Source organism: Pseudophryne corroboree, chromosome 1, assembly GCF_028390025.1.
Source record: "Pseudophryne corroboree isolate aPseCor3 chromosome 1, aPseCor3.hap2, whole genome shotgun sequence".
Classification (NCBI taxonomy): domain Eukaryota; kingdom Metazoa; phylum Chordata; class Amphibia; order Anura; family Myobatrachidae; genus Pseudophryne; species Pseudophryne corroboree.
Genome location: NC_086444.1, coordinates 982813366 through 982835784, shown reverse-complemented (window position 1 = coordinate 982835784; position 22419 = coordinate 982813366). Strand labels below are relative to the sequence as shown.

At 44.1% G+C, this 22419-nt stretch overlaps 1 protein-coding gene across 5 annotated transcripts in view; it reads left to right on the top strand.

The window, feature by feature from the left end:
* Nucleotides 1-22419, top strand: part of FHIP1A (FHF complex subunit HOOK interacting protein 1A) — a 662899-nt gene that overhangs the window by 302912 nt on the left and 337568 nt on the right. For all 5 annotated transcript variants that reach the window (XM_063920560.1, XM_063920559.1, XM_063920561.1 and 2 more), the window contains one exon: nt 18293-18504. In XM_063920560.1, coding sequence (XP_063776630.1) covers nt 18403-18504 — 102 coding nt within the window. In that variant the 5' untranslated portion in view covers nt 18293-18402. The remainder of the gene's footprint in view (nt 1-18292; nt 18505-22419) is intronic.

Genomic DNA, 22419 nt, shown 5'->3' with positions numbered 1-22419 from the left:
GACAGCTACACCGGCTAAAAAAGTATATCCTTCTCATTCTATGCAGTCCTTTTGGCCTAACAAGTACAAAAAGGCTAAAAGTACCCCTTTTTTCAGAGGAAAAGGGAGAGGAAAAGGTAGAAAACCTACAACACCCTCAGGCCTCCAGGAGCAGAAGTCAGCAACTACTTCTGCAAAAGCCACAGCATGACGCTGGGGCTCCTCTGCGGGAGTGCGGTCGGGTGGGGGCATGTCTACTATTTTTCAGCCAGGTCTGGCTTCGCTCAGACCTGGATCCTTGGATTTTACAGATAATATCCCAAGGTTACAAGTTGGAATTTCAAGAACTTCCCCCATGCCGATTTTTCAAATCAGCCTAACCAGTTTCTGCTCAGGACAGTGCAAATGTCCTGAATGCAATACACAAATTATGTCAAGACAAAGTAATTGCCTTGGTTCCTGACGAACAAAGAAATCAAGGCTTTTATTCAAGCCTGTTAGTAGTGCCAAAGCCGGATGGCTCGGTCAGGCCGACTTTAAACCTAAAATCTCTGAATCTTTGTTTAAAAAGATTCAAATTCAGGATGGAATCCTTGAGAGTGGTGATTTCCAGCTTGGAAGAAAAGGAATTTCTGGTGTCAGTGGACATCAAGGATGCTTAATTGCATGTCCCCATTTACCCGCCACACCAAGCATACCTGAGGTTTGCAGTTCAGGATTGCCACTACCAATTCCAGGCATTACCGTTCGGGCTCTCCACGGCTCCGAGAATATTCACCAAAGTGATGGCGGAGATGATGGTTCTCCTTCGCAAACAAGGAGTCAACATAATTCCATACCTGGACGATCTCCTAATAAAAGCGAGATCCAGGGACAAGCTAATCCAGAACATAGCGTTATCCCTGATGGTACTTCAACAGCACAGTTGGATCATCAACTTTCCAAAATCTTAGTTGGAACCGACGATGAGGTTATCATTTTTGGGAATGATACTGGACACCGAGGTACAGAAAGTATTTCTACTGGTGGAAAAGGCTCAGGAGATCCGGAGCATGGTCAAACAAATTTTGAGACCAAGAACAGTATCAATTCATCAGTGCATTCGCCTGTTGGGGAAAATGGTAGCGGCTTACGAGGCACTACAATATGGCAGATTCCATGCCAGGGTCTTCCAGTGGGACCTACTGGACAAGTGGTCCGGATCGCATCGCCACATGCATCAAAAGATAATCTTGGCAGCAAAAGCCAGAATTTCGCTCCTGTGGTGGCTACAAATGTCTCACCTCCTGGAGGGACGCAGGTTCGGGATTCAGACCTGGATCCTGGTGACCACGGATGCAAGTCTCCGAGGGTGGTGAGCAGTCATGCAAGGCGAAAGCTTTCAAGGAAGGTGGTCAAGTCAAGAAACTCGACTTCACATAAACATTCAGTAATTGAGAGCTGTGTACAACAGTCTTCATCATGCGGCACACCTTCTTCAAGGTCGTCCCATACAGATCCAGTCAGACAATGTAACGGCAGTAGCTTACATAAACCGTCAAGGCGGAACAAAAAGCAGAGCGGCAATGGCAGAGGTGACAAAGATACTCCTCTGGGCAGAAAGACATGCAAAAGCTCTGTCGGCAATTTTCATTCCGGCAGTGGACAACTGGGAAGCCGACTTTCTCAGCAGACACGATCTTCATCCAGGAGAGTGGGGCCTCCACCCATAAATCTTTGTGGAGGTGGCAAGTCGTTTGGGCGTTCTTCAAGTGGATATGATGGCATCACGCCTCAACAAGAAGCTTCAGAAATATTGTTCCAGGTCCAGAGACCCACAAGCAATAGCAATAGATGCACTGGTGACCCAGTGGGTGTTTCAGTCGGTGTATCTGTTCCCTCCACTTCCACTTATTCCAAAAGTTCTCAAGATCATCAGAAGAACAAGGGTTCGAGCAATACTCATTGCTACAGATTGGCCAAGGAGGGCTTGGTATCCAGATCTTCAAGAGTTATTACTGGAAGATCCTCGGCCTTTTCCTCTTCACGAGGATCTGCTTCAGCAGGGGCCGTTAGTTTATACGGACTTACCGCGGCTGCGTTTGACGGCATGACTGTTGAGCGCCAGATCCTAGTCCGTAAGGGTATTCCCAATGAAGTCATTCCCACACTTATTCTGGCCAGGAAAGGGGTAACATCCAAACATTACCATCGTATTTGGAGAAAATATGTATCTTGGTGTGAATCCAAGAAGTCTCCTGCAGGGGAGGACGTCTTTTCCTATTTCTACAGGCGGGTGTGGATGCTGGCTTGAGATTAGGGTCTATCAAGGTCCAAATTTCGGCCTTGTCAGTTTTCTTTCAGAAACAATTGGCTTCTCTTCCTGAGGTCCAGACCTTCGTGAAAGGGGTTCTGCGCATCTAACCTCCCTTTGTGCCTCCTGCGGCTCCATGGGATCTTTATGTGGTGTTGAAGTTCCTTAAATCGGACTGGTTTGAACCTCTACAAGAGGTAGAGTTGAAGTTTCTCACTTGGAAAGGGGTCATGCTGTTGGCCTTGGCCTCAGGCAGACGAGTGTCTGAGTTAAAAGCTCTATCACACAAGAGTCCTTACTTAATATTTCATGAAGATAGGGCTGAACTGCGAACACGTCAGCACTTTCTTACGAAGGTTGTGTCTTCTTTTCATATCAACCAACCAGTGGTGGTGCCAGTGGCTTCTGACACCTCAGCCATCCCAAAGTCCTTGGATGTCGTCAGAGCGGTGAGGACTTATGTCGCAATAACGGCTAGGATAAGGAAAACAGAATCTATATTTGTCCTCTATGACCCCAACAAGATTGGGGGTCCTGCTTCTAAGCAGACTATAGCGCGCTGGATCAGAGGTACCATTCAGCACGCTCATTCCACGCAGGTTTGCCGTTACCGACTTCGGTAAAAGCCCACTCTACAAGGAAAGTGGGTTCGTCCTGGGCGGCTGCCCGGGGTGTCTCGGCATTGCAAATCTGCCGAGCTGCTACTTAGTCAGGTGCAAACACGTTTGCTACGTTTTATAAGTTTGACACATTGGCTGCTGACGACCTAAAATTTGGTCACTCAGTTCTGCAGCAACATTAGCACTTTCCCGCCCGTACTCGGAGCTTTGGTATATCCCCATGGTACTAAAATGGACCCCAGCATCCTCTAGGACGTAAGAGAAAATAGGATTTTAATAACCTACAGGTAAATCCTTTTCTCGTAGTCCGTAGAGGATGCTGGGCGCCTGCCCAGTGCTCCATTTTTCCTGCTGATTACGTTTACATTTTTTTACACACTTGCGTTTAGATGTTGACAGCTGTTGCTGTTACGTTATACATGCTGGTTGGCATGAGTTAAGTTAAAGGCCATTTTAGCCGACATGTTTCTTGTGTATGGTGTGAGCTGGTGTGAATCTCGCCACAAGTTTATTAGTAAATCCTCTCTCGAATATGTACGTCTCCTCGGGCACAGTTCCTATACTGAGGTCTGGAGGAGGGGCATAGAGGGAGGAGCCAGTTCAAACTGTTGAAAAGTCTTAAAGTGCCGAAGGCTCCTGTGGAACCGTCTATACCCCATGGTACTAAAATGGACCCCAGCATCCTCTACGGACTACGAGAAAAGGATTTACCGGTAGGTTATTAAAATCCTATTTTTTCATATGTCGCTGGATCCTCAATGTAGGGTAGTTGTGTTAATCATTGAGCGTATATTACCGATCTGTTAGTCTTGTTACAGACAAAATATTGCACTGTTTTACTTTTTCCCCCAACATTTTAAATATCCAAAAATTGAACAACTATGAATAATCTTTAGTTATCCATGGGATTTATGTACAGTTGGCAACTATGGATGTTAGTCTTTGTATCTGTATTCAGCTGTTATGTAGAAAACTATATAAGTGCTGTATAAAGTATAGTTTGCATTGTATTTTGTTTCGCTATTGTGGAGATGCAAATTATTGTATGATAAAATGTGCAAAAAATATATGTAGTAAATATATTAGCACCCAATAGTTGCACAAATTACAACATTATGTAAAATACAAAAATAAGCAATCACAATGTCATAACCAAGTTATTTGTGTATATATTCTATGTTCTATTTACTAAGTTCACTAAGCTCTTAAAATAGTTTATTATTTTACAACAAAAATAATTCTAGCTTTTAATAGCAAAATTGAACACTTGCACTTTGTTTCTCCGTTACCTTATTAAATAAGCCTAAAGGTGTTTAAATAGACATTTATTAAAGAGAAGAATAGTGTGGTTTTAAACTTGACATTTCCTGTAACAGCAGGTTAAATCGGGCTAGAAAAGTTTTCTGACAATCACTGACCTTTCCTCAACATCTATTCCATAACATTAATTTTTAGCTTAGTGTTCATTCATTTTCTGGCCTTCTTTAATAGCCTCCCTTTGAAATGCGATTAACAATGATTTAACAACCAAGAAAGCAAATAAAAAACAATCACCTACAGTATATACCATACACACACACCACAGGAATCATCTATCCTCTGTCTTATGCTAGGCTACGTTCTTGACATATAGGATTTAAGCCATGGACTCCAAATTTTCAGAAATTTATCTGGACACCCTTGTATACTGTAGTATATGGGATGTGGTGTTAAATACTTACAAATATTGGGGGTAATTCTGAGTTGATCGCAGCAGGAACTTTGTTAGCAGTTGGGCAAAACCATGTGCACTGCAGGGGAGGCAGATATAACATGTGCAGAGAGAGATAGATTTGGGTGGGTTATTTTGTTTATGTGCAGGGTAAATACTGGCTGCTTTATTTTTACACTGCAATTTAGATTGCAGATTGAACACACCACACCCAAATCTAACTCTCTTTGCACATGTTATATCTGCCTCCCCTGCAGTGCACATGGTTTTGCCCAACTGCTAACAAAGTTTCTGCTGTGATCAACTCGGAATGACCACCCTTGTGTCAAAATATGAGGTTTTTGCATACTACAGTTTAATAAAATAGTTTTTGTTGCATAACGTAACAGCTGCAGTAACACTCATTCATGCTAAGATAACTTTACAAATTTATTGGAAAGAGTACAATTACAATTACAGTACCTCTCTATCTGTCCTTGCGTACCTGCTGCCTCTCTATTTGTCCTTACATACCTGCTGCCTCTCTATCTGTCCTTACGTCCCTTCTTCCTCTCTATTAGTCCCTACGTCCCTGCTGCCTATCTCTGTCCCTACGTCTTTGCCGGCACTCACTCTCTGTGTCCCTGCTACCACTCGTTCTGTCTCTGTGTTTCTGCTGCCACTCTCTCTGTCTCTATGTTCCTGTTGCCTCTATTTGTTCCTACTTCCCTGCTGTCTCTCACTTTGTCCCGACTGTATCTCACCAAATCCCTGCTGACCCTCTATCTTTCTCTATGTCCCTGCTGCCTCTATATGTCCCTACCAGTAGCGGATCTTGCTACAAGCAAGCAGGACTTTTGCCCAGGGCGCCGCCTTCCGGAGGGCGCCGGCACCACCCAGAGGGCGCCACACCATGGCAAGATCCGCTGCTGCTGTGCCCACCGCTGCCCGCTCTGTCCTCGGCCCGCTGCCCGCTGTGAAGGGAAACTAGACGCTACGCGTCTAGTTTCCCTTCGTGGAGAGGACCTTTACTGTAATGATGTGCGATGCGCGTTGACGTCATCGCGCACCGCACAGCAAAGGTCCTCTCCACGTAGGGAACTAGATGCGTAGCGTCTAGTTTCCCTTCGTGGAGAGGACCTTTGCTGTGCGGTGCGCGATGACGTCATCGCGCACCGCACATCATTTCAGCGGCGCTACTACTGTACAGGATGTGTAACTGACCACGCCCCCTGTATGAAGCCACGCCCTATTGCCGCCCGGGGTGCAAAAAGCCCCTGAACCGGCCCTGGTCCCTAGGTTCCTGTTGCCTCTCTGTTTTTATGCCCCTGCTCCTCTTTCTGCCCCTAAGTCCCTGCTGCCTATGTCCCTATGTCTTTTACGGCACTCTCTGTGTCCCTGCCGCCACTCTCTCTGTCTCTATGTCCCTGCTGCCATTCTCCTTCTGCAGATCTGAGTTGGATGGCCCCCTGAAAATGTTGCTGTGGGACCCACAAAGTTTTAATCACGCCCCTCTCTCTATATAAATATGGTGCCGATTCAGAGGTGGATGCTAATGACACCTCTGCAGAATTATGCAAAAGCTACATAAGGTGTATTAAGTAAAAAAGTAACCCTGGATTCTGTGATGCGCTGCTGCATCTGAAGGGGCAGCACGGGATCATCTGCGTGCACATAGGACATCTAGTAACCCTGAGGTTACTCAGGATGTTGCGTGACAAGATCTGCACGTGTGCAGTGTGGTGCCTGCTCATGTGCAGATCATTAAACATCAGAGATTTATGTAAACCTCAGAATCAGGCTCTATATGTGTAACCAAATATCTCCCCCTATTAGATAATAACACTGTTCTGAGCGGATTCGGTTTTACTCGGTTTTACTCGGTTCTCAAAACCGAATCTTATTGGCTCACTGATGTCACGTGTTTTGGATAGCCAATAAGATTCGGTTTTGAGAACCGAGTAAAACCGAGTAAAACCGAATCCGCTCACTGTAACATGACTTTTTTCTTTTATCTTTGGCCTAATTTGAGCCATGCCAGTTCAGGAACTCTTCACACAGAAGCATTACTGGGAGGAGGCGGGGATGTCCCAGCAGGCTCAGCATGGGCATGCCTCCTCCCAGTAATGCATCTGTGTAAAAAGCCGACCAGAACACAGGACATGGGGCAGAACGAAGCGGCAGCAGACTTTCCAAAGTGGAAGGGAGTCTCTGCAGTGATCCGCTGGTAAGCGCTCCCCCTCCCCAGCGCCTGCGCCTCTATCAAGTTTGGGGGGGGGCATACTGCCCCCTCTCCCCCATTCCGACACCCCAGATGCACGTGATCCTATTGGTCGTAATACCGACGCCAGGATCGCAGTGCAAAAAAGGCCGACAGGGGTGAGTAAGGGGTGTTTTCCCCTCTCCCCACCCCCTTAACCCTCCCTGTCCTCAGCCTAAAACTGACCTCCCCCTTTGTGCCTGACTCTAACCCTCCCGATACCGGTGCCAGGGTCCCGGCTGTCAGAATACCATACTACACTCCTCCCGCGGAGGTTCCTAATCCTAACCTCTGTCCCCACTGCCTAACCCTAACCCACGCTACCCGCAGTCTAACCCTAACCTCTCCCCACTCGCAGCCTAAATCTAACCCCACTGGGAGCTATGGCTAATGGGAGGGGAAGAATAATTACATATACCTGCCTATACTTGCCAATGGTCAACTGCTATGTAGACTAAGAGCAAAAGATGAAAAAACATTGTTAGTGGATAAACAAGCAGAGAGACAAATTGCAAACAGTGGTGTGGTTATATAGAAAGATAAGTCTCTCTTTGTAAAAATGTTACTCTAGCTACATGGAAAATGCCTAAATTAAGGACAATTAACCCAAAGGACCAGTTGTTTTTATATAGTACACACAATGGGGGGATAAGTTCTTTCTTATAGTAATAAGTGGGTATCTTCAGAATAGAATTTTGACCAGTAAATAACAAAAGTTATAAATTGCCAACAGTCAGGGGTCAATCTAATTAGGTATAAATTGCCATTGCTGCAATGTTTCAACATCGGCAACGGCACCCAAACTCGCACTCCTTGTGGTCAGATAGGGTTGCGGGCACTTTCGAGCAAGTTTAGGCTGCCGGAAAGTGTGGCTGTTATAAGACAAACTCGCACCTAATTGAATTGACCCCTTAGTTGTTACATTTGATGAAATAGTAAAATATAATGGTGTAACTGTGAGCCTGATTCAGTTGTGGGTGTTAAAGTGATCGTTGCTGCAATCTTTTGCCATTCGCAATTGGATCGTAGTCCACCCTGAGTGATTCTGAGCTGTCGTAGGCTGAGCAAGTCTCCTAGACACAGAGGGCTCTCCAGCATCAACACAGGTCGCAATGGGTAATTTATACACGTGCACAGAAAAGTGTTTGAACAGAAATGAGACGCCTGTGTACAGTTAGCCACCCGTGTTACCACCCCAAATGCCATCTTTCTGTCAGTCACTTTGCAATGGGATATTCTATGTAAATTTAATATATCTGCCCCCAGTTCATTGATAAAAAGGTCACCCAGTTCACTTTCTCCAGAGGAGCAGCTCTTCCTGTTTTGACATTAGGGGTAACGAACAGAGAAAAACAGTGCGCAACATGTGTATAAGAGGCATTACTACTGTTGACATTATACATATAAGGGACACTACTGTGGACATAATGTGTATAAGTATTACTACTACTGTGGGCATTATTTGTAAGGGGCATTACAACTGCGGACATTATGTGTATAGGGGGAACTACTATTGTGCTCATTATGTGTATATAAGGGTGCTCTATTACTGTGGGGATTATGCATATAAGCGGTTCTACTACTGTGGACATTAGGCATATAAGCATCACTACTACTGTGAGCATTATGTGTATTAGTGGCACTTCTACTGTGTGCATCATGTGTATAAGGGGCATTACTACTGTTGACATTATGCATATAAGGGACACTACTGTGGGCATAATATGTATAAGCAGCACTACTACTGTAGGCATTATTTGTAAGGGGCGTTACTACTGTGGGCATTATATGTATAATGGGCACTACTGTGTAGCATAACGTAACTAGGGGGCGCTACTGTGTGACGTAATGTGAATAAGGGACAGTACTATGTGGCGTACTATGAATCGGGGCACTACATGCGGTGTAATGTAAATAAGATTATGATTTTTTTGTGACGTAATTTGAATTTGGAGTACTGTTGTGTGGTGACGCCCCTACTTTGTGAGACCACACTGCTTTTTTCAGCCAGCTAGCTGTCATTTTATGGGAGGGCTCAAATTTATAATTTGTAGGGGGGTGCCAAACACCTAAGCACCGCCCCTGCCCCCACACCATCTGTATGTCCCATACTGAGCTGCCCCCTTCGGCATGATTTGTATTGTCTGCTCTCCCCCACCATAGTCTCTGTTTTGTAATGTGCTCCCAATACCCCCCGCCACACACACAATTTAATAAGTATGGTAACTTACTTCCTGCATGTTATCCTCCAGTCTTTGCTACCACTGCGACCCCTGCCGTCGTCTTCAACTGACACTTTGCAGATCTCTTTGCCGGTCACCCGACACTCTGCAAACCTCTTTGCCAGAACATTGCCAGATGATGATCTAAAAAACACAAAAGACTATCCTTAAGCACAGTACTAGTTTAAGTACAATAAAATGTCCATGAGTCAACTACTTTCCCAATATTCCTTAAACCAAACAACATACTTTCAAATGTATCAATTTGCCATTTATCTATTTTATTTACTTTTTCATCCCAAAGCAAGATCCTGCCTCATAGAGACTTACCTGCATCCACTGCCCTCTTTATTTCTGTAACGCTACATTTGTATTCTTAAATATGTAATTCCTCCTTGCGCTTCTCCTAATGAGTGATTGTACCTATATTCCCTGTTCTGTCTATCTTGTCTTGCCTTTCAGCTGACTATACTGCACTCTGTCTTCCTTACCCCCCCTCCATCATACCCTGCTATGTAGGACTCACCTCCTCCTACCTGTCTTCCTGCATGGTAACTGGAAACTTCTGCAGCTGTAGATAGAATGTTACAGGAAGAAGCATTGTGATGTCACAGGCTAGTGATGTCACAGTAACCAACAGCAATGCAAATTAGACAAGTGTAGAAAATTAACTATACGGCAATGTTGTACAGAGTGCCTCAATATATAGGTAAAGGGAAAACAGAAGTGAAAGGCATTTCTAGACTAACTCACCACTAATATTTTATAAGGAAATGAAGCTCTTTATCTAGCAGGCTGAATTAATCATTTTTCATTATATTAATGTTAGAGATGTGCGGGTTTGGTTTTACTCAGATTTTCTCGGGGCTTGAAACTGCATTTTATTGGATTACGGATGTCATGCGTTTTGGATAGCCAGTAAGCAAAACCCGAAATACCTGAGTAAATCCGTATAAAACCGAACCCGCTCATCTATAATTAGTGTATATATATATATATATATATATATCCAAGGGAGTCCTGCACTCACATCTGTGTGAGGTCAACTGTGGGGTGCACCCAGTAGAGTCCACACAATCACGGTGGGTCCACACATATAGTCCTAGTTCCAGTTTCCTGGGGGGCACTCTCCTTCACAAATCAAGTCCAGTCGTGTTCTCTTAGATCATAGTCGGCTTTATTGGGTCGACGTTTCGGCTCAACAAGCAGAGCCTTTATCAAGACAAGCCATACACATTTTCATATTGCGAAATAGTCATAATCTGTCCAAATAACAGATACATGAAATAAATAAATACAATCAGTCTCACGGGCCCAATCAGAGATTCACCACTAAAGTGCAATGTGCAAATAGAAAAAAAGTGCCAAAAGTAATGCTACCGAACGTATGGGTATACATCCCAGATACCATATATGGTGAAGAAAAGTAGATCAGAATATTCCAACAAAGGCCAATCACCAAGGGGTACTAGTAACGTACTTACAAGAATGAAATAACTCAACAGTATAACACTGTGATAGAACAGACGACCAAGTCGGCATATACGCCCTATTGGTGGGACAAAAAATATATATTACAAATTCTCAACACAATCAAAGTCAGGTATGGTACTAAAGGGTACCTAAATTCATCAAGAAAAAGGCTAATAGAGTACTCTACTTACTTCACACATAATTCCAGAAAAATTATCTATACAGGGACACATCAGTCAATAAGCCCTCTGTAATATGAGTAATGTATCATAAAAACATCTCAGGGGTAAACCAAACCTGATATCAAGTCAAACAACCAAAGCTGTATTTATCAGGAGGGAACAAAATAACTCTTACCACTGGAGGCCAGGCCCGGCGACAGGGGGGGTCAAAGGGAACACCTGTACCGGGCCCCGAGGGTTGGAGGGGCCCCATGAATCAGGGAAATAAAATATAGGACGCACTGCCTATTTGAAGTGAATGCCTGCACAGCTGCCAGTCACCTAAAAAATTAATTAAGTGTCCAGTCAGAAGCCGCAATACCTACTTCCGCGCCTCCCCCTCCTTACCCTGTCACTTGGTATGGTCCCATACCGTGGCACCAACGTCGTGACGTCATGACGCTGGCCCGCCGGCACTTCCCTGTCTCCTGCCCCCGCTGAGGAGCAGTCCAGAAGCTGTGCACAACCTCCCGCTGCCGGCCTGGCCACTGGTGTGTGACACTCGGAGGGAGAAGATTGCAGCAGCTTCCCCGCAGTGCTACACACGAGAGAGACACCCTAGCTGTGGTGACAGTGAGTCCTTCCTGGACAGTCTATGTCTGCTTCACAGTATGTGTGTGTGTGTATACAGTATATGTGATGTGTATGTATGTAGGTATGTGTATGAGTGTGTTTGTGCTCCAGTAACGGACACAGTGCACTTTTGTTGTGTGTTTTCCATCTATGTATTGTAGTGTTTCAGTATATGCACAAATCTAGTGCCTTGTATTTGGTGATGCCTGTATTGGCACATGCAGGTTAGGGATATTTAGGGAGTGGGACGGAGGGGAGGGGGGCCCCAGAGATATCAGTGTAACGGGCCCCAAGATTTCTGTTGCCGGCCCTGCTGGAGGCTAATGGTAGACGTCCGTTCAGTGTGACTGTGTGTTCCTAATGAGCACTAGGCGCCTTATAAGAATACACAACCGGAAGTGCAATCAGCACAAGCAAACTGATCTATCACCCTGTTATAATACTAAAGAAAAGAATATACTAAGTCCCAAACGGATTTCACATCCGTGGGACCCACATCAATGCCGCAAAATCACAAATAACACATGACAGAACCTGTGTAAAGAAACTTGGAGCCGCTGCTCGTCCGAGCGGCGTGCGTTCCAATACCCGGAAGTCGCGCGCCGGGTACGTTCCACCGGCCGGAAGAGCCCATTGATCATTGCGGCCGTTGCTTAGCAACGCCGCACACTAGGTATATACCGGAATGCAGAGAAAACAACTAGTGGGGTGTGTACTACAACAACAAATGACTACTACGGTATAGGCAAAACAGATAATGTATAGCAATATTACCGAGTGTCACATGGTAATCATCACCTACATAACACACATAAAGGGTCAACACGTAAGTGTGCTGATGTAGGGAACAATATAACTTCAAAGGAAGACACTCCCTGCTCACCGTAAACACACTGCACTGACATCAGGGGTCGTCACCATCACATGGCAACTTACCCTAAATCTTACACCATAAGCGGGTAAAGACCCCCGAAGAAGGTATATAGAATAACTCACGCATCCAATCCACAAAGTCCTAGATATATGTATATTCAATCATAGTATGCATCGAGTGCTGGTGCACCAAGGTATCATACCAATAAGGCTGAAAGTACATATAAATATATATAGGTGTCTCTAATCAGGCCCGTGAGTATAGACTTACAATCAACATAGACAAAATCACAACACAATTCATAAATACATTGAAAGACACACAATTAAAAAGGCAATGAAATCTGTATCAGAAACCACATAGAAAATAATATCATATATCTATGCCCAAAAGAGTCATGAACACATCACAAGAAGATGTTCATGGTATTATACTCATTAAGGCCCCTCGGGGCAACAGTATCAAGCATACTGATCCAAAAGCTTTCTTTCTTTTTTAGAGCCAATATCCTATCACCCCCATTGGGTAAAGGGGGGATCCAATCAATGAGCATACATTTGAGGTTCGCTACCTGGTGTCTCTTTTCAAGATAGTGTCTTGCTACAGGTTTGTCGGAGGATCCAGTTTGGATGGCTGCTCGTATAGTGGTCCTGTGGTTTGCCATACGGTCTCTAAAACACCTAGCTGTAAGTCCTACATAGTACAGACCGCAGGGACAGATTAAACAATAGATCAAATGGTCTAATTTGCAATGTAGATGGTATTTAATTTTTATATTTTTACCCGTATGTGGGTGTGCAAAGCTATTCCCAACTCTCATAGCCCTACACGTGGTGCAGTTCCCACATGAAAAGCAGCCAGGTTTCAAACGCATCATTCGGGAAGTGTTCATTCGCTCATCAGGGGTGAGTGTAGGTCGCATAAGTATCTGTCTCAAGTTGGCCCCACGGCCGTAGGCCATAAGGGGTGGTCCAGTGTGGGTAAAAGGTAAAGTGGGGTCCATCGCTAGAATGGGCCAATGCTTGCGTATAATCTTATTGGTTTCAAGTGCATGACTATCATATTTGGTAGTATAAATCATTCTGTTGGTGTTCTTACAGTTCTTGGATACCTTGCGCAAATAAATGTTACGCGCTTTACGCAAACATTTTCCAAAAATGCGTGGAGTATACCCGCGCTGCCTAAATCTGTGCATCATGTCATTGAGTTGTACTTCTCTGACAGTATCATCGGTATTGTTTCTCATAACTCGAAGTAGTTGTGAGACCGGCAGATTGTCTTTTAAAGCAGGGGGATGAAAACTACTAGTTAACAGTGTAGTATTCCTATCCGTGGGTTTCCTAAAAAGAGTGGTCGTAAAAGCCCCCCCAGTGTGTCCAATGGTGATGTCCAAAAAGTTGACATTCTCAGCTGAAATCTCAAATGCAAATTTAATCGGACTGTCTAGACTGTTTAACTGATCGATCATAGCGACGAAAGACTCACGTGTATCAAGCCAAACCACAAGTATATCGTCTATAAACCGTTTGTAAATTTTGATTTTCTGTCCAAACTCTGCCAAAATATGTCTTTGTTCAAATACCATCATGTACATATTAACATAAGAGGGTGCAAGGTTAGACCCCATTGCGGTCCCCGAAACCTGGAAATAATACTCGTTTTTATACTGAAAGTGATTGAGTCCTAGCACTAAATTAGTTAACTCAAGTATATATTCAGTTGGTATTCCCTTAGTTGGTTCAAGAGAAATCAGTTCTCTTAGTGCCCCCAAACCTTCAGAGTGAGGTATCACGGTGTACAAAGATTGTACATCCATCATAGCGAGCAGTATATTTTCAGGAAGATCCTAGTATGATTTCAAGTGGTCCAAAAGATCACTAGTGTCACGAATGTAACTAGAACTTTTAATGACATACGGCTGTAACAGAGAATCAATAAACTGTGCTATTAGTTGCAGCAGTGATCCTTCGGCCGCTATAATCGGCGGTCCTGGCGGTCTGTGTAGGGTTTTATGTATTTTGGGCAATGTGTAGATTATTGGGCCACTAGGTTTTTCAACCGTCGTTTATTTATTTCATGTATCTGTTATTTGGACAGGTTATGACTATTTCGCAATATGAAAATGTGTATGGCTTGTCTTGATAAAGGCTCTGCTTGTTGAGCCGAAACGTCGGCCCAATAAAGCCGACTATGATCTAAGAGAATACGATTGGACTTGATTTGTGAAGGAGAGTGCCCCCCAGGAAACTGGATCTACGACTATATATATATATATATATATATATATATGTACATATACATTCCGCCCAACTGTCCTGCTTTTTGCGGGTCAACCCGTTTTTGGGGGACTGTCCCGCTGTCCCTCCCACAGGCCGCAGTGTCTCGCTGTGGGGGGGGTGGTGCAGTTGGGAGGCTCCTATCAATCGCTGCACTGCTGTAGAGTGGTGATTTAGACGCTGTGCAACATGCCCCCATTTTCTGCAACGCTGGCTGTCACTGCGGCATCGCACTCCCTGTTCTGCACATGTGTATATCTAAAAACATAAGAGATGTATGTACACACCGGGTTTACTTTTTGGGCAAAGCAGTAAATTAATCCTTAAATCTCTTTTAGGATGAACTGCGTTGACAAAAGACTTTCAAAATAAAAGAAGGCATTCAGAATAAGAGATATGCGGGCACAGATAGTTATTATTGGTAGCATCAGCAAAGGCTACAGCTATAAATGGGATTAAAGGGGTTTTGTACAATGCTCCTTAATCTATTCTCACAGAGGGGGGGCGGTGAAACCATCCTGCAGCCTGAGTCAAACTCTGAAATGTATCTCTTTCCAGAGCTTGGTACATATGGGAATCACTTTAGTACATCCTGTCCAAAGTCCTTTATGGTTTTAAAGGGAGGCAGAGTATTATTTGTATTGTAGCAATCATACATTATGATATATTTATTATATTGTCCTAATTTGGATAAGTACATAAGGCCTGATTATGACTGAGGCACTAAAGAGGCAGGCGATGGGTTGTCTACTGAGATGCCCACCAGCTGCGGCTGTAACCCACTGCGCTGTGCATACAGTCGCACCATCGGACTTCGAGTAACCTCATAGGGTCAAACCGCTCTCCCTCTGTGGGGAGAATGAGAAAAAGTCCAGCACTCCACTCTCCCAATTACTGTTCTTGCCCTGGTGCCCTCCGAGATGTCCAAGCATCAGAAATGACACAATATGGAACAGCACTACTCATGGTCACACGCAGAATAGATAGCTGAAAGGCGGCCTCTGTCCTTTATGTAGCCCACAGGAGATATAAGGGTATATGGGGAGAAGCAGACGGCTGATTATTTGATCCTGCTCCAGTTATCAGGGCCGGCGACAGGGGGCGGTCAGAGAGGACACTTGTGCCGAGCCCCAAGGATCATAAGGGCCCCAAGGATACAACACTTATTACCTGGCAGGGGTGTGAGCCGTCTTGTCCAAATAGAGCAGCATATGTCAAAGTGACAGGGGCCTCTCACACATACTAACTGTGCGGCACAAGTGTGCGCCTGCTTTTCCGGGTCCAGAGGTGTTGCAGGCAGTTACAGTACATGGCAGCAGCTCCCCTGGCCAGGATTCATGTGCTCTGTGCTGGCCTCTTCTGGTGGGATGTGAGGGCCGCATAGTTCCTGCTGTGTGGTGTTCGGGTCTGGATAATGGGGAGTGCATCGCAGGATAGTCTCTTCACAGGGTAAGAGTGGTAATGAGGACTGTGATCTTTAGTGCTAATTAGTTTTCTTCAGGAGGTTTCTGTGAATTCCACAGCATTATGCTATTAGTACATAGGGCCTAATTCAGATCTGATCGCAGCAGCAAATTTGTTAATTAGTGGTCAAAACCATGGGCCTAATTCAGACCTGATTGGTGCTGTGCGTTTCCGCACAGCAGGCGATCAGGTCTGAATGGCCGTCTCAGCCCTGCGATCGCCCGGCAGAGGCAGTTGCTGGGCGGGACGGGACGGGGCGGGGCGGCGGTGTTTGGCTGCCATTTTAGGGGCGCGTTCTGGGACCGGACCGTGCGTGGGGCGGGCCGCGATGGCTGCATGATGTCACACGCAGCTGCTGCGACCCTCACAGCCATAAGTAGCTCCCTGCCAGGCGTAGCAAACCTCCTCTTTCGATTTTCGCGGGACAGTACCTTTATTTTTGTCTATCCCTCTGCCCCTTCCACGGGCCACAGTGTCCCGCGGTGTTGGTGGGGGTGGGGGGGTGTCAATTGAGAGGCTCCCTAGCACTCGCTGCTCTGCTCAGTTCAGAGCAGAGTAGCGGTGAATAGAGGCTGTGCGCATGCGCACAGCATCTATTCCAGTGAGGAAGAGGGACTGGGGGCATGGCCAGCAGCTCACAGAGCGCTGCCTCCACTGTCACGAAAATTGGAGGCGTGGCTCGTGAACACATCATCCACGTGAGGTCACGCCCCCTTTTCAGTAGATCACCCCCCCTTTTTGCCGCTCCAGGAGTCCCTCCTTCAGGAATCTAAATGTTGAGAGGTATGTAATAGCAGACTGGATGGGCCAATAGGTTCTTATCTGCTGTAATTTTTTTATGTTTCTTTGTAATGTTTTAACATATGTATGCAGTTTATTCATTATAAATAATTTCTAGGGACACGGTGGGACATGGTGCTGCTTAGCAAATGTATCTGTATGAGGTTTGTGCTGAACACTCATATCATGTAAGCTATTGTAATTAGAACATGACAAGACAAGGTTAAAAAGATAAAGATAAAAATAAACAATGTGCTGTATAATTAAATGAGAATTGTTTTATGTCAGATGGAGGAAATCAGACTTTGCTCTACGTTTACTCTCAACAGGATGGATTTGGAACATTTCTGGTGCAGTTGTCTGTAAGAATCACCTTTCTATTCACACTTCACACAGTGTCATAAAAATGGGATGTACTTATAATGCTGGCGGTCGGAATCCCTACACTCCTTCCCTAATTCCCACTCGGTTGATGGGTCCATGCCACCAACCGAGTGGGAATAGATCCTGTGGCGAGGGATGCCTGCCATTGGGCCCGAATCGTGGTGAGCGCAGCCAGCCCACCTTGCTGCCGCTATTCCGGCAGGTGGGATGCTGTTGTCGGTATACTGACAGCCGACATCCCATCTACTGGTATATCATACCGCACCCATAAAAACATCCAAACACAAAAAAATAAAAATAAATGTCCCCTCACACTCATGACTATTTTAAGCTCTAATTAAGGCTAAGCCAAGCAGTATTTTTGGAGAAATGAATGCAGGTTCACTGTGGTAGTAATCAGGACATTCGGCTAGAGGTATAAGCAAATCAAACTAAATACACTAGATGTGTGTACTGTATGTGTTTGCAAAACTTTTTTTTTATATTACTTCAAATATTGGTGTCTAGTTTCTTTTTGTATTTTTTTCTATGTGCTTTGGTGACTCAGCTACTGTATATAAAAGCTTAGTATTGTATTCTTTAGGATGCTCACACCTAGATATGCAGTAAGGTATTATTTTATTTTGAATGTTAAAATGTAAGTATAACTGCATTTAAACCACATTGCATTTATACAGGCATTTTTTTATGCTTACATATATTTACAGACTGGTTCAATATGCACAAAACATAAACTTTTATCTCGCTGAAGCCAAATGCAAAAACACTTGAAAATTGAACAAGAAACATTAAAACTAAACATAAAGCAGAGAAACACAATTTAAGCGCATGTGAAGTGAAAATATGTTTTGTCTCATTTGTTAGAAGGATTTTATTGTCACATCTGTTTACATGCAGTGGCACGCACTAACTGGCGTTAGCACCACAACTTAGATGCAGAAGTGTGCAAGTAGCCTTACAGTGGCTATGGAATGGCCCTGTCTGTTGCACACAATTCTGCCTGATTTGTTGGTCTATTTTACATGGCAATACCTGGTTGCTAGGTGATGTCTGACTGCATAGTTTAGCTACAAGGTCTACATGAGTAAGCACAAATTGATACTGTGAACTTACATGAAGCGGAAACCAAACACTTTACATGAAATGTATAATATGTCTTTTGTTTCTGTCTTTAAAAATACAGGCGTGCTGTTGGCGTAATGTTATACAAAAGTAATTCCTAGAAGACAATGACCTAAGGAAGAGAACATACGCAGGCTGAGCATGGCTTAGTGTACCTGTAGAAGACACATCATGGCACAGATCTACAGTGTCAGCAAGGCTCGACAGAGTATCAGCCTACAGGGGGTCGATCCAGAGACATGTACGATAGTATTCAAGAACCACTGGGCTCAGGTAATGCTACAATAGATTTTATCTTTTGTTTTTGTTTTCTTTTTCTGCCTGATTTTACAGTTTCCAGGTGAAGAAAAACACTCATGTGACCAAAACAATGTAGATGGTAAGCACGGTGTATGAAAGTGTGTGATATTTAAAAATACTGTATGTAAAGTATTAAATGCAAATATATTATACGGTGGTTCTGATTGTCTCACTAAAAAGTATTGTCAATTCTTAAGCTGGAGCCTGCTGTGTTTATTTAGGTGTATATGTTTGCGAGTTTATGTAGGATAGAGGGCCCTGCTCATGTAGTGTTCATTCTAGCACCCTGCACCTGTCACAACCTGTGCAGTTCATCTTTCCTGCCTGGGGTCTCGCTCTCTGCTCTGGAGCTTCTAGCACACTCTGAGCTATATGTCAGTGCTGAGATACAGACCAGAGTGTGCTAGAAGCAGCAGAGCAGATAGCGACACCACATGCAGGAAAGAGGAACTGCATGGGTTGTGACAGATGGAGGGGTCATTACCTGTGTTTCGAACCAAGTAATGAGTGACATCAATAGCTTTTACAGAGCTTACCCAGGTTAAGTGGAAACAGATTCGACCCAGGAATAACCCGTGTCGAAGTGCAGTGGAAACGGCAGGGCCGACACGGGTTGTAGCCGGGTTAAACATCCCGGATTGGACCCGGTACTCAGGTGGAAAATGGGTATTACTTGCACTGCATATGTAGTACAGCACTGCATGCAGCCTTACCTATTGTTGTTCAGTTTACGAGCCTTACAGTTTTAATATAAAAATGATTGAGTGCTCTAAAGGCCCATACACACTGGGCGATTTTGAGCTGAAAGCAGCTCACTTTTGGTGGTTTGAGCAGCTTTCAGCTTATAACTGCCCAGTGCATATGCCCTGGCGATGAGCGCTGATGCACGCTCCCGCTTCATCGCCGGCGGCCGCCGTTCATCTGCTGGTATTACCAGTAGATGAACGGTGGGGTGAGCGGCTTTCCATAGCGTCCTTCTATGGAAAGCCGGTCACCCCCGCTGACATCGCTGGGCAGGGGGGAAATAGCTCAGTGTGTATGCACTGAGCGATTTTTAGCGATGTCGGCGATCATCGCTGTGCATACACGCTGGGCAAAAACGCCCAGTGTGTATGCACCTTTAGCCAGCCCATTGGTGACTATGCACTTCAGTAAAATGATGACCTACATACAGAAAATGTTGTGTCTGGGTTATGTATCATTAGCATCATAGATTGCTTTTCCCATTCTTGTAATGGGAAGTTAGATCTGCCTGAATTTACTAAGGGGAATAGTGTAAAAATACTGTTAGTTTGGGGGGGGGGGGGGGGGGAGTAGAAGCCCTGCAATAACGCTATATGACAGGAAGAGCAGAAGCTGATCACTGTAAAATAGAAAATACCTGCACCCGTGATCGGTGAGCTCTCTCTTCTTGGCTCCTGCTCTGTGCTATAAACCAGCATTTCTGGCCTGAGCCAGCTTTGTGGGGTCCGCACCCTGGACTTATACTTATTATTAGGGTCCAACATTTATAGAGACACCTTGACGTGGCCTGGAGGCTTATCATATTTTTTTGCTAAATATATGTAACCAAGATCTCTAAATTTTCCATTGCCATATAGTGTACAGGTCTTGTTACTAATAGCCCTTAGAGTGCGTGGGAAAAACCCTTTTGTTTATTCTTGTCTAGAACAGCCCCTCCTGCAGCACCTGAGGAATGTTACCAGTTTGATTTGAGCAATTTTCCAATATATATTGCACTACTGTGGGGCATAAAATTAACTAGGGTACTCCTATGGGGCATAAAATGAACACTCAATATGGAGATAGGTGTCTCTCTTGAAGGATTGGGGTGGAGGCCCCTTCAAAAGGTTGCTATGGGGCCCTCAAAGTTTTGGCTATGCCCCTGACTGCAAGTCTTTAAGGTAGGGGATGAGGGGTAATAACTATCCTGCAAAATAACTCAGCTGCTAATGTACTATTATTGTATATGTAGCTGCAGCTACGGCAACATGGCCATGCTCTACCGGCTGACTCACTGGGGGTCGAATTCTAATCATTGTTATTTTTCTGTAATAATCCTAATTATTTTATCATCCTCTTTTAAAGGTTTTTTTTATTATGTATATTTTAGAAGACTTCATTTTTTTTTAATATATTTCCTGTCCTTCATTTAAAGAGCTTCTTGCAAATGTAATGAAATATGTTTACTTACAGATATGTTTGCATGGTAATTGCACTTTCCAGTTGTTAGACTGTAAACCCATCTGCACTTCCAAAATTAAAGATCATACAAGCTATAGTGCAACATTTTGTTTGTAGTATAGTCATAGTCAGGTTTGAATTGCTGTACCATTGGCCCCATTATTTACGATTTATTAACAGTTATTTGTATAGCACACACACGCATTATGCAGCGATTTACACAGACTGTTGAATCATTTACATCAGTCCTATATTTTAAATAGGCACATTTGGCACGCAGCCTAAAAAGGGGTGTGTTCTTGCTGGGAAGAGGCATGGCCACACAATAATACCCCCAATTGAAATTGCGCGACACAGTAGTGCAACGTTATTCACATTATATCATGTGATAGTGTCACTTGGTCACATTACATCACTCAGTAGTACCACTTTACCTTATATACGTTACTCCTCACAGTAGTGCTCCTTATTCAAATTACATCACACTGAATTGCTAATGTCAGGTGCCTTTTTTTGCTGAAAATGCATCTTATTTGCATTGCTACAGTATGTGACTAAGATGCACAAGCAGCTTCTGCTGATTAAAATTATATACGGCATGCCTATATTCTGTATGTGACTGCGGCTGTATCGACATACGAAATGCTACGTTACAGTAATTTCCAGCAATACACTGTAACATGGCATTTCATATGCAGATACAGCCACAGTCGCACTCAAAATATAGGCATGCTGCATATCATCTTAATCAGCAGAAGCTGCTTGTTCCCCTAGGCAGTCCAAATGCCCTAAGGGCCGGCTCCACACACACACACACACACACACACACACACACACACACACACACACACACACACACACACACACACACACACACGTTCATTTAATTTTATTATATACTGAAAAGTCCTAAGTATTTTAGTTTAATTAGGGTTTTTTATTGATTGTTTATAAAAGTATGTGATCCATTCATACAGTAGATGCAGTAATCCCATTTGAATTTTAAACGTTAAAAAAAGTTAATCATATACAGTAGTTGACTGTGATAAAGGGACATTTATTTAATATAGACATAGATATTGCCATATGTCTTTTTCTGTACCAAAATTTGTCTTCCACTGCTTGGAATTCAGTGTTGTTGGGATGGGCTGTCTGCAAAGGAGAAAGAGGAGCGATAAGGAGCAGCCCATAATGAAAAGGACAGGTGTACCCAAAAATGAACTTACTAATTACCAAAATCCATTTCTTCAGGGTATAAAACCCTTTGTGGTACTTCTGAGGCGGCATATGCCTGTTTTCCTTGGTGCCCAGTAACTTGGACCCTCCAGTAACTTTGGCAAAATATTCAGTGTTCCTATATTGTGCAGATCTGGTTGTTTGATAATCAAGCTGATATGCTGTATACAACAAGTAGAAGGCTACCTTTAGTGATGAGGGCAACATTGCAGTTTCAGAAGCAAAATAGGCAAATGCTTGCTTGCTCTGTAGATGTATGCTGTGTTGCTTTAATGTGGATGGCGGAAGTTGCATCACTGCCAGCAGGGTTGGACTGGCCCACAGGTGTACAGGGGAAACCCCTGGTGTGCCCCACTACCTGGGGTGCCCCCAACTCCTCCTCTAGGGATCAAGTTCCAGACTGTGTACTTGAATTATACATACAATACTTATATTTATAAGGGGATCAGACCATGCACTTTCTAATGG